This window comes from Taudactylus pleione, unplaced genomic scaffold (assembly GCF_031769625.1).
Source record: "Taudactylus pleione unplaced genomic scaffold, aTauple2 ptg000137l, whole genome shotgun sequence".
Lineage (NCBI taxonomy): Eukaryota > Metazoa > Chordata > Amphibia > Anura > Myobatrachidae > Taudactylus > Taudactylus pleione.
This window is the reverse complement of record NW_028284539.1, coordinates 976,224-989,362: the sequence shown is the minus strand read 5'-3', so window position 1 is coordinate 989,362 and position 13,139 is coordinate 976,224. Positions and strand designations below refer to the sequence as shown.

The following is a 13,139-nucleotide window of genomic DNA, read 5'->3' as shown; positions in this document are numbered from 1 at the left end:
CACTCAAAATAGCAGGCATTCGCTATTTAGCGAACAAACGATTTTCGGCCGCACTGACTGGTTCGCGCATGCGTATTAAAATCCGTACGCATGCGCAGTTGTGCGAACATCGGTCAGAACGAACGAGAGGCCACTTACGAGCGGCTCTGAATCAGGCCCTTAGTTTCAACATCCTGACATTTCCAAGGGTGAAAGAACCTATCAATCCATCAATCCCTTGATCTGTGTCTTTTTTAACAGTTTCTCATGATATTATACAACTGAGGATAATTTCTCTTCTATAACTGGTATATTACCACATTCCCTTACACTCCAGAACTTGGAACATCTGGAGTGGATTATTTGATTTTTTTTTTTTAATTTTTTTTTTCATTTAAAGCTTACTTGACCTGCGCAACTGTATTGGCAATATGCATTCCTATGGCTGCTTCTGATTAATTCAGTACAGTCTTATATAAAGAACAGACCCTATTCTACCTATATTCTTAGATTTGTAAAATTATGTTCTTGTTGGTCGTCTAAAACCATTAACATCTTAATTTGTAAGCATGCATCATTCAACAGTTTAAAGAAATCATGGACTGATAAAACATTTTCTTAGGGAAATTTTACATCACTTTTACTATTAATCCCTTCTGCAGCAATCAAAAATAATTACTGTTTCTTTTAGAATTACAATATGTCTCTGCAATCTCTTGATCTCACAAGTTACAGAAACAATATCCATTTTCCTAGAAAATAACAAATAAAGCATTTTGTTATTAATGCATTCAAAATCAATCCTTTTTCCAATCTTACAATGCACATTTTTTATTTATGGGCGTCCCCATGAAAAAATGGCAATTCACTCAAACTAGCACATTAACCCTTTCAATTCCTGCACAACTTCTCCACAATTCCCTAGTACACCTTCACTATGCACAATCATTCACACATGTCACATCTGATCAACACAATTGTTCCAACCAACTCTACTTTCTCAAGTTCACTCGACTCTCTTTTATCACATACACTTGCATATGGGCCCATTTAATTCACAAGCAAACATTCAGTTACAGCACGGCAGCCATTTTCTGTGACATCCTGCATTCCATTGTCATCATCAAAGCACCTCTATCACAGCATGCCTTCACAATACAAATTAAATATACATTTTGAGAAGAAAAGAAAAACAAAAGAAACAAAACACTAGTTATAAAAAACACAACATTCCTCTGCAGTAATAATTAAGTCAGTGGACATCTGGGCGTCATTTCTATATTCTTATTCAAGTTTATTACATTTCTCAATCAGAACTTTCAGTGTGTCATCTAGGTTATATTTATTAACCTCTGCTTCTGCTTCTCATTTTGTGAGGTTTAAACCAGTCAGTCTAAGGATGTCAGCTGTTTTAAACATTCATCAAATATCCTGCTTTATGATTCCCATAAAGCTTTGCTAGAACATTCCCTTGTCTAACTTAGTCAAAGCCCCTTATGACTAAAATCAGACCTAATGGTCCCCCCTCTTATTAGAGGTTACTATTCTTGTGCACAAGAATATCAAATGTTTATCTATAGGCACATCCACGCACTGACTTTTCCTGCCTCAGTTATTAACACTATTGACTGGATGTAACTTTCCTCCTATTTCTGAAAACACTGTCTGACAGGGTCTCTCTTTCTGTTCTTTCTGACACTAATAAATGACAACACATTTCTGTAAATGTGTCCAATCCTTCTCTGATGTACCTTTCTAAATCTAATGGAATTTCATGGCATTCTTCTATTTCATAACAAATCACTATGTGGGGCTCTCTTCTAAAGTTAAATCAATGGCTAAATCAAAGTTACTCTAAAAACACAATTAGGACAGGTTTGGTACATAACAAACAAGACTTTAAACATTCACCTATCATTCACTGAACATATATCAGATTATAACATGTTTAAATAACAACACCTTTAGGGTGACCAATAATTACCCAAGGATTGATTCCAGCAGGACAGAACATCAACTGCAATGGGGACACAGCTACCAGGCAGGCAAAATAGTTCTGTTTACTCACCCGGGAAATTGTCCTGACAACTCTGTCCCCAGGGCACGATCTCACATCCTCTGTCCTGTGGTCAACACTGCTGGGCATCTCATTGGGACCTCCATGTTGTCAAATCTCCTCACTAGCTATGGCCAGTGAATGAGTCCCTTATTGGTCACCCTCTGCGTCTTGTTTGCTAAAGGCTACATATGTTCATGTGTGTAGAGAAGAAGACACGGGACACTGTATGCACCACAAGCATCTCCATCTCTCTGCTTTATTTTTAACAGAACAGCCCACATTTATAGATTCTGTCTAACACATCTGGTATGCATTATCTGCAGTGAGACTATGGCTCTGTTTAAACATTGGAATCGCATACCTTACCATATATGTACATATGCTTTTCTGTGCACATATGACAGGGTCTGTACAATGAATTAACTCCATCCTGTCCTGTGCACCCACCCTCCATGCATACATGGCATACAAAATGGATTCTTATTCCAAAATGGCTTCTACAATATATATATATGTGTGTGTGTGTGTGTGTGTGTGTGTGTGTGTGTGTGTGTGTGTAAAGTCAAATTCAGTCTCCAACATAAAGTTCCAGAAGTCACTCTTCTTAGAAGATCATCTTTCAATTGTCCCTCAAAAAAAGAGAGAATCTAGTGTCAGAAAGATGCAAATAAAAATAGAGGAGTAGTCCTCCTGCTTACATCTAGGTTTATAGAGTCCCTCTCTGCTTGAATTCCTTTTGTGGATGTTTCTTTATCCACCTGAAGGAAATGAGTCCTATTTAAGCCACCAGTTCCTCAAAAAAAAGTTAGAACCGGGAACAACCCATAGGGGCATATCCAAGTACCCGCGGGACCTCTCCCGCGAGTAATTGGGGCTTGAAAGTCCCGCGGCTCGGGGTTAAGCTATTCAATAAAATAGCTTTCTCCCCGCGCCGTTAAATCTGCTGTCGCGCGCGGGAACACACTGTTTCCGTGAGCAACGTGGAAACAGTGTGTAATACCCTCTCGCATGAGGCCGAACAAGTCGGCCTCACGCTGATTTTACCTCGCACCTACAAGAGGTGCGAGGTAAAGTCAAACAGCGGGGACTTGCACGCGGGGTCTCAGGGACACCCGCGCGTGGAATCCCCGTTAATTGTATCCCGTCCAACGCGACAATTAGCCGCGGGGTAAACCCCGCGGCTAATTGAATATGCCCCATAGTGTAGCTCTGACAATTTTTTGTAATATCCAAGTTGAAATGAACATTTAACAAAGTGGCCACGTACCAGAATGGGCTTTCAAACTAAGGCAGAATAAATACACATGATACAGTGAATGAGTACCCGGGTTCAGCTCACCTCCCAATGGTACCTCGCAGTCCGGTTAGATTACCCAGCAGCAGCAGTCCCCTCAGTCACACTAACGCGTTTCAGCCCAGAGCCTTTCTTATTTTATTCTTCACACACTCCAGAGCAATCACACCCATGTAGTGCAGGTATGTTTAAAACATTTTCTGTAGGAGACCGCAGGATCCTTAACCCTGTCTGCCCCTTATCCTAGGGAGTGAGACCTGTTATGGACATCATAACGTGGCAAAGTACCCACATACCCTTCCCCTTAGCTTTGCCAAATTTGGCATAGCGGACTCTTTACCTGGAAAAGATTTCCCTTTTCCCAACTTATGCTCTCTTAGCTTCGCCAACTTTGGCAAATCAGCTGCCCTGGGAAGCACAAAATTCAGTGACAGGGCATAGGTGTTATTATGGAGAGCCCCAGCACTATGTGCCACTGCAAAGCTGAAATAAGGACAGTTGCATTGCCGCTGAAGTTTTGGACAAGGCCCTATATCAATTATAGTTTTGATTTTCCCATCACCTCCCTCTGTAGTTTTTTTGAGGTGGGGGCCAAGGACAGAAGTGTCTACATAACCTGGGATGGAACTTTCATTGCGGAAGACTCTGCTGTGGAAATGCTTCCTCCACCCACAGTTTTAACTGTTTGATGTGATATACTTTCTCTATTTGCCGTATACCCAGCTGCCGCACTGAATAATTTACCAGTCCTATGGCCTCTATCACTTCACAAGGGCCTTGCCCATTTGCACACAATTTGCCCATCTTCGGTGGGCCCCAGGACAAGCACCTTGTCACCTGGATTAGAAGTATTGCATGGAGGCTCAGGTGTCATAACCCCTTTTTTGCCACCGATGTGCTTCCCTTAAGTGCTGTTTTACAGATGGACCTGGGATTATAGGAAGAGATATCCGGGGAGCTCAGTAATCAGGTATAGGGACAGTCTGTTTCCAGACTGTGCAAGCTTGACAGTTTCTCTTGACTGTCATGTGGATGCCTGGCTAGTAAAACCTCTGGACTACCCAATTAAGAGTTTTCTCCTCTCCCAAATGCCCTCCCTTAGAGTGTATATGGGCTGCTGCCAGTTCCAAAGGAATGTGTACCTGTGGCACGAAAACCTGATTACCTATTTTCTCTTGTACCCCCACTACCCTATATTGCAGGTCCCTTTCTATTATAAAGTATGGTTCTCACTCAGCCAGTCTCTCAGCCTTCCATACTCCATTCATTTTTACATCATATCTGTAGGCATTCTCCAATGCACAATAATTTCATTGGTCCCCAGTAAAGTCTTGCCAACTAGCTTCATATACTTTTCCAGATTCCCTGTGGATGAGATTATGCATGTGAGAACCCGTATGGCATGCTGAGAAGTGTGTTTTAAGTACAGGGGGAAGAAACTGAATAATAGGGACATAGTCAGGATGCAGAGAGTATCAATACCGACAGAGATATATATATATATATATATATAGATATATATATATATACTTGGGATGTGCAGGCTCGGTTCTACTCGGTTCCGTTCGGTTCTTTTTACCAAATCTTATTGGCTATCCAAAACTCGTGACAGCTGAAACCTAATAAGATCCGGTAAAAAGAACCGAACGGAACCGAGTAGAACCGAGCCTGCACATCCCTAATATATACATATATATATACAAAAGTAAGTCTGCGCCACAGTCATAGATGTCCCAAATATATAGTGTCCATTCTCCAACAAGTTTAGATGTAATGCCTCAACCACAAGTGGATTCAGTGTATATAATCTAAGCGTGCCGGACCAGAGTCTCGGGTGCTATAGATCAGCGTCTGACGACAAAGCGTCCACATCCTCTAGGTAACGCCCTACATGTTTTTTCATCAATAGGTTTCGTCTATAAGGTGTGACAAGTACAGCAGAAAGGGGGTGGGTCCAGCCATAGCAGCGGCTGAATGGGGGGGAGAGACTGAGGTGACCCAGAATATGCTGTGTCTAATATACTAGCATATACAGGGTGGCCCAATATTGTCTGTTTTTTTAGTGTCTTAGGTCCTCAAAATGTCCTCCATCAACATTGCAAAATTCCCGCAACCTGTCATTTGCACTGTGACACACAGCAACACATAAACCTTGTCCTTTATTACAAGTCATTGATGTAAAATCAGTGAACATGGTAGCCATTCAATGCTGCCACATTGCCCAATCCAACACTGCGGGAAGGTGTTGTGAAGGTATTCCCGTACTTCCAAAGCAAAATGAGAAGTTCCATCCTGCTGCAAAAACAGTTTGGCGGATTCAGCCCTGGTCACGAGTTGGGGCATCCCAGGATACCATTGCTGGTCAGTCCTCCCCACACAGTGACACCTGGCTGGTTCAGTTTAGTTGTGATAGTCCCGTGGGGATTTGCATCTGCCCAATTATGCCTGTTCACGTGGCTTGACAACTTAAAAACAGGCTTCATCTGACCAGATGATCTTATCAAGAAAGTCTAGTTGGTGAGAAATTTGGTTTACTTTTTTATTATTTTAATTTCAATTTACATTTTAACTGTTGCAAGGATGTTCTCGGTATGGATAGCTCCTGACATGCGCGTCATATGGACTTTTTCAGTCTGTTGATTGTCAGGTCGACTCTCATCTCATTCTCTTCTATCCAAGGACGTCCAGATTTTGGTACACTACGCACTGAAAAAATGTATCTCTGATATGATAATTGTCAGGCGAGTTGGTGGAACAGTTTTATATGCATCTTGCCACGCGATGTGCACTTTAACTGCATTTTCAGTCTTCCAATACTGCTTTATAAACCACATTCTTTGTTCATTACTCAGATTCCCTGCCATCAAATGAATCTGAGCAATGAACAAAGAAACTGCCACAAAAAAAGAAAGGGCTGCTCCCCTACTTGAATTTTGGACCGTGCTGCAGCCCCACCTCTGGAGCCGCCACTGACTGTATATCTACTTTTGGGCCACCCTGTTTATACCAATCTGCCATAACATTAAAATCACCTGCCTAATATTGTGTAGATCCCCCCCTCAAACTGCCAAAACAGCTCTGACCCTTCAAAGCATGGACATCACAAGACCTCTGAAGGTGTTCTGTGGTATTTGGCACAAAGATGTTAGCAGCAAATCCTGTAATTTCCTGGACAAATGTTTTTTTTTTCCGCACATCCTACAGATGCTCAATTGAGATATGGGGAATTTGGAGGCCAAGTCAACACATTGAACTGTGACCCTGATTCAGAGCCGGACGCTCTGACAGAGCGCTCGCTCTGAATCAGGGCCGTCCCTCCTAATTTTAAAGCGGCCTCCTGGCCACTCGTACAGCTGTGGGTGACCATCGCGACCATCGGGCTTGCGACGAGACCCTTGTGGTAGGGTCTCGTCTGCTGCATGCCCTGGAGTGCTTTCGGCTCTATCAGACCGCAGTCAGCCAATAAGGCATTTGGTTAGTCAGGGGGTTTCTGGGTTAGCATCACTTGTGATGTCAGTGGGGCCGGCCCCAGACGGTAGGTGTTCCCATGGGAACGCCTGTCTGGGCAGCCACGCCCCCGGCACGCCCACCAAAGGGTGCATGCTGTCACTCACCATCGACAGCACGCCCCCTTTGTAGCGAGACCCGGAGCGACGGCTTGCCCGTCGCTATCCGGGTCTCGCACATGCGCACGACGGAGCCGCCTCCGTTGTGCGCATGCACACTGGCCCAACATCGACCCTCTTGCGAGCGCTCAGCGCTCGCAAGCGGGTCTGAGTTAGGCCCTCTTTGTCATGTTCCTCAAACCATTCATTGACAATTTGCTGAAAGAGGCTCTTCCATCAGGGAAAACCCTTGCCATGAAGGGGTGTACTTGGTCTACAACAATGTTTAGGTAAAGGGTACGTGTCAAAGTAACATACACATGAATGCCAGGATCCAAGGTTTCCCAGCAGAACATTGCCCAGAGCATCACACAGTCTCCATCAACTTGCCTTGTTCACATGGCTGTCCACATGTTGTAAAATGTAATTCCTTCATGGTCCAGATGCTCACGTACCTATTGTAGGTGCTTTTGGTGGTGGATAGGGGTCAGCATGAACATACTGACCAGTTTGCAGCTATACAGCTCCATATGCAGCAAGCTGCCATGCACTGTGTGTTTTGACACTTTCTATCATAGCCAGCATTAACTTTTTCAGCTAGTTGTATCCCTTCTGTGGAATAGGGCCAGAAGGGGTTGGGTATGAAATGTCGGCAGCTGAACTCCTCTCCCTCCCTAACCCTCATTTGGTGGTGCCTAACCTCCCTGGGGGTGTGCCTAATCCTAACCTCCCCCCTGTGGTGCCTAACCCTATCCCCCCTTCCCGCACCCTAAACCTAACCCTCCCGGGGAGGGATGCCTGACCCTGTCCCTCTAGAGGAAGTCTAAACCTACCCTCCCTGCAGCCTATCCCACCCTGGGGGGTGCCTAACCCTAAGTCTCCCCTGCGTGTGCCTAAACCTAACCCCTCCCACATGCGGCTAAGATTTACCTGGCTCCAGTGTCTTACGATCGGGATGCCGGCTGTTGGTATTCTGAGGCCGGTATCCTGATACATAAGGGGATAGCGGCATCTGCAATTTGCCCGGTGGTGGGATGCCAACAGCGGTATAGCGACGGCCTGCACTTCGTCTGGCGGGATTTACACTACATCCAGGCCAGAAGGGCTATCCTTTGCTACCCAGTGAATCAATGGGATAGATGTATTAAAGCAGCACTTAATGTGGCGCTATATCGCTTCCTGCTTAGCCTCTTTACCGAGGTGAAGCAGGAAGAACTACCAATGAGATGTATAAACATCTCATTGGCCGGAGCGGGGGAGCAATAACTCCCCTCCCCCGGCGCTACCCGGTAGAGACCGCAATGCATCAGCCTAGTGCTGATGCGCTCTGTCTCAGTCCCGGCCGGCTCCACTGAGCATGCGCGGGAACTCGCAAGTATCACGAGATCCCCGCGTGCAACCTGGAGCCGGTAGCCGCTGCAGCAGGGACAGCGTTGTCCCTGCTGTGGGGATAGGGCAGCGCCAGGCTGTAGCTGTTGATAGTGACAGCTACAGTGTTCTGAACAGTCAGGCGATCTGACCGTTCATATATGGCCCAGGCTATCGGCACTGCTATCTTGTAGATAGCAGCGCCAATAATGACAGGGGCGCATAGCACCTCTGTGATTTACTGCCCAACCTCCCGATCATACATCGGGGAGAAGCTGTATCAGCGCACATGGGCACCCATGACCCTGTCGCAGGTTTACTGGTTGTCCTTCCTTGTACCACTTTTAGTATATATAACCACTGCATATAGTACCTGGAACACCCCACAAGACTTGCTGTTTTAGAGATGCTCTGACCCAGACAACTAGCCATCACAATTTGGCCCTTCTCAAAGTCGTTCAAACTCAAAGTCGCTCATATCCTTGTGCTTGCCCATTTTTCCTGCTTCCAACACATTATCTTCAAGAACTGAGTGTTCACTTGCTGCCTAATGTATCCCATCGTGACGAGGGCCACTGTAACAAGAAAATCAATGTTAATAACTTCACCAATCAGTAGTTTTAATGTTAGGGCTGATCGACACACACATACTGTACACGGTTGTTGATAGGGCAGGACATCCTTAGGACCAAAATTAAGCAATGCTTATATAATTGCATCATATTGGTTCTGCCCCTCCCAAGAGACTTGCTAATTGCGACATAGGTCCACAAGTGTGCTGGGCTTTTATCGCTGGCCGCAAGACCGCAGTCAGCCAATAAGGCATTTGGTTAGTCAGGGGGTTTCTGGGTTAGCAGACAATGGGCCTGATTCAGAGCCGGATGCTATTTCCGCTCGCTCGTTCAGAAAAAGGGACTGACTATTTAAATTGAGCGCTTGTTCTTTGCGGTCTGTTGCATCCGAAACATGCGCTCGCTATTTTGTAAAGACGCCCCTTGGCCACTCGCATCATACGTCATCTCCGCTATTTATTTGATTAATCGAGTACATCGAAAGGCGTATGAACTGCTTGCTATTATTGTGGTAGCATTTTCCTACCGCAATCATGCGAGCAGTTCAGGCTAAAAGACAACCAAGTGACGTGGTCGATGACGCTGCTTTGTTAATTATGCACACCCATAAAACGCCCGTTTTGACCGTTTGGCACGCCTGCGTTCGGATCTCCACTCCCCGTTTTCAAGCACCTTCCCCTGTTACCACCCACAAACGCCTCATCCTGTCACTCAAATTAGCAGGCACTCGCTATTTTGTGAGCACACGATTTCCGACCGCACTGACTGGTTGGCGCATGCGCATTACGTCCCATACGCATGCGCAGATGTGCGAACATCGCTCGGAGCGAGCGAGCGGCCGCTTACGAGCGGCTCTGAATCAGGCCCAGTGTCAGAGTTGCTGAAGCAAAGACGAGGAACACTAGTGGTAGGGATAGTGCAGGAGAAGAAACAAGAGGAAAGAGGGCTTTGCCTGGGAGCTTACATTCTAGTTGTTGTTTGATGTCTCCACTTCACAATAACATAATTTTCAGTTGACTAGGGAGCTATAGCTGGATTATGTTATTTACAAACAAACCTTTTGGAAAGATGTCATCCTATAACAGTGCCACTTTGAAAGATGTTGAGCTTTTCAGTACTACCCAGTTTGAGCATCTAGTGTATATACTGTAGGAATTAGATTGCTTGTATGTAGGTGATTATGTGTTAATTGCTCAATTGTCATCTGACAATTTGTGTTTACATCCAATAATATTTCCAAGTTTCCATAAAATATTTATATGCTTCCTTGTTGCTTGTTCTTAATAGAAGATCTCACTAATAAAAACTTAGGAATACTTAAATAAGCCCTAATTGTGCCATTATAAGTTAAATATTCTCCTTATGGTGTTAATGAAACTTAAATTACCCATTTGTTTACGATGGTTGCTTTAGGTCTGCCAGTAGTCAGCTCTGCAGAAAAGTTATAGGTGGAATGGTGTGGAACACAGATTTCCGAAGATCTGTGTCTGCGGAACACCTTGAGACCAAAAGCCTTCCTTCTCGCTCTCCTCCTATTACACCAAATTGGTAAGTCAGCTGCTTTAATCACCCTAACTGTAAAATACACTTATCACCTTAGATTTTAAACTCTAGTAAGAATTTTATTATTATTATTATTATTATTATTATGTGACTTGTATTTTATAAAGCTGACCATCCACTAGGCGATTAAACCTAGCAATGGAGCGATAACGACGGTCGTTATCGCTCCATCGCTTGGTAATCACCCGCAAATCGGGCAGTAAAAGGTTAAAAACGACCAGCGATGAGCGCGCCCGCTGGTCGTTTTTAACATCGATCATCGCCCGAACATGACGGTCAACCTGACGACCGCCGTCAGGTTGCCATGTTCGGGGATGATTGATCTGCATACACTGAACATCTGAACGTTCAGTGTATGCAGTTTACCCCGCAGGAGACGACGGCGTTGTAATTGTGCCGTCATCTCCCGCATCGCCTAGTGGATGGGCAGCTTAAGTGTTTCACTAGTCTTTATTTTCTAATTGCCTTGCTACAGTATGACACGTATACTGATAAGTGACATTTTACACATTAACTGTCTGTGCCCTTAACCACTTACCTGGTACTAACGCATGAGATATGATTGCAGCTAGTTGTGTGCTACCTGACCATGTCCTCCTCCTCAGGCCCCCTGGGAGTGATGCGGCGGTCTGTGACTGCCAACATCACTCCCAATATCGCTCATCAGAATGCCATGTTACCGGCACTCTGGGGTACATGCGCTTAATGCATACATGCCCACACTACCAAAAATTGCTGGAGGCTCCCGTTTTTTTGGGTAACCCCCCGCACTCCCGGCATTGTAGGCATTTCTCCCGCATCTTGCCCACTTCCTAGTAAAGTGGGCAGAATGGGGAGAAACTTACCTGAAATCCGCGGTCAGTTGTTAGGGGTCAGGGCTTAATGATGCGATTCTAGTATAATTGCATCATTTGGCTCCACCCCCTATTAAAACATGCACGATTTGTGGGTGTTTTGCAGTGAGGGGGCGGAGCCTAATGACGCAAATCGTCCGGCCCCGCCCCCATCACTGCCCGACTGCTGCCTCTCCCCAGACTTCTCCCGGGGAGGGCAGATTAAAAGTCTGCAATTATGGCTTAAAGTAAACAGGCGAGGAAAGCACTGATAAGCTGATCTTTGCATGTGCAGAGATCAACTGCAACAGAAGGACTGTTGATCAGTTTCCCCTGCACCATGCTCCGCTGTGCTGTGCAAGAAGGATGGGATGGGCCGTGGCTAGGCAAAGGTGTAGGGTTATGGTGGCATCAATCGGCACTGGGTGGTGGGGAAGGCATTGAAAATATTAAAAGATTTTTTTTTTGTCCGGGGATATATATAGCTATATATATATATATATATATATATATATATATATATATATTTATTTACAGTGGTCGAAGTGGAAATTTTGAAGTGGGGGTATGAAAAATAATTTAAAAAACACACGCCCCCACAGGAAAAGAAATAACATAGAAGTCCCGGCAGCCACTCCATAGGGGATATGGAAAATGTGGTAAAATCCAGAAAACTGGGTTTTTATCACTTTTCCATTTAGTGCCAAAGGCTTCACATGCAAAAAACAAAAATACATAATGGCCCCCAAAATACTTAAAATAAAAATAATAAACTCACTGGCCCCCACAGGAAAGAAAACAAAGGCTTCATATGAAAGAAAAACATTACTTTAAAATAACTGCATGGCGTCCAGGTGTTCTCCAGGTGGCTAACACAGATCGTCTCGGAGTACATTCTGGAGTGAGAGGCACTTTCAAAACTGGGACTTCGGGGAGGGGAGCAAGCTGCTAGGCAGTGCAGGCACACACAGAGGGGTGAGAAGAGGACAGGGCTATGCGGAGGAGGGGAGACAGCTGCTGGGCTGAGCTGGGAAACACGGGGGGCATACATGCCGATTATCTGGCTGCCCCTTCCGGGAGGGAGCAGCCAGATCGGCATTACTGGGGGGCGTGGCCAGCAGACGGGGGCGGGGCCGGCAAGATGCTAAGTTTTTGCGGGCAAGGCGGTGGCGGAGCCACGCGAGCACGTAATTTTGGCCCCGCCCCCGCTACACACTGCTAATATTACAGGCAGTGTGAAGAGGGGGGCGGTGCCAAAATGACGCAAATCGCGTCACCGCCCCACTTCACTGCCGGGAGACTTGCGGTGGGACAGGAGGGGTCGGCGGTGGGACAGGAGGGGTCAGCGGCAGCCTGGAGACTTGCCTGCCATCCCGGGAGGTCGGGAGTGGCACCCGATTTTCGGGAGGCTCCCGACCAAATCGGGAGGGTAGGCAAGTATGACGGGGGGTGAGGGACTGTGCGGAGGAGTGGAGGCAGCTGCCGGGCAGAGCTGGGAGACATGGGGGAGGGACTGTGCGGAGGAGGAGAGACAGCTGCCGGGCTGAGCTGGGAGACACGGGGGAGGGACTGTGCGGAGGAGGGGGACAGCTGCTGGGAAACATAGGGGAAGGGACTGTGCGGAGGAGGGGGGGCAGCTGCCTGGCAGTGCTGGGAAACACTGGGGAAGGGACTGTGCGGAGGAGGGGGGACAGCTGCCTGGCAGTGCTGGGTAACACGGGGGAAGGGACTGTGCGGAGGAGGGGAAGCAGCTGCCGGGCAGTGCTGGGAAACACGGGGGGTGAGGTACTGTCGGAGGAGGGGAGGCAGCTGCCAGGCAGAGCTGGGAGCCACAGGGGAAGTGACTGTGCGGAGGAGGGGAGGCAG

At 46.3% G+C, this 13,139-nt stretch overlaps 1 protein-coding gene across 21 annotated transcripts in view; it reads left to right on the top strand.

The window, feature by feature from the left end:
• Positions 1 to 13,139, top strand: part of PTPN3 (protein tyrosine phosphatase non-receptor type 3) — a 753,142-nt gene that overhangs the window by 354,569 nt on the left and 385,434 nt on the right. For all 21 annotated transcript variants that reach the window (XR_015878492.1, XR_015878493.1, XR_015878491.1 and 18 more), the window contains one exon: positions 10,291 to 10,425. Coding sequence is in view for 18 of the 21 variants with exons in the window: in XM_088473619.1 (XP_088329745.1) it covers positions 10,291 to 10,425 (135 nt within the window). In the remaining 3 variants the exon portion in view is untranslated. The remainder of the gene's footprint in view (positions 1 to 10,290; positions 10,426 to 13,139) is intronic.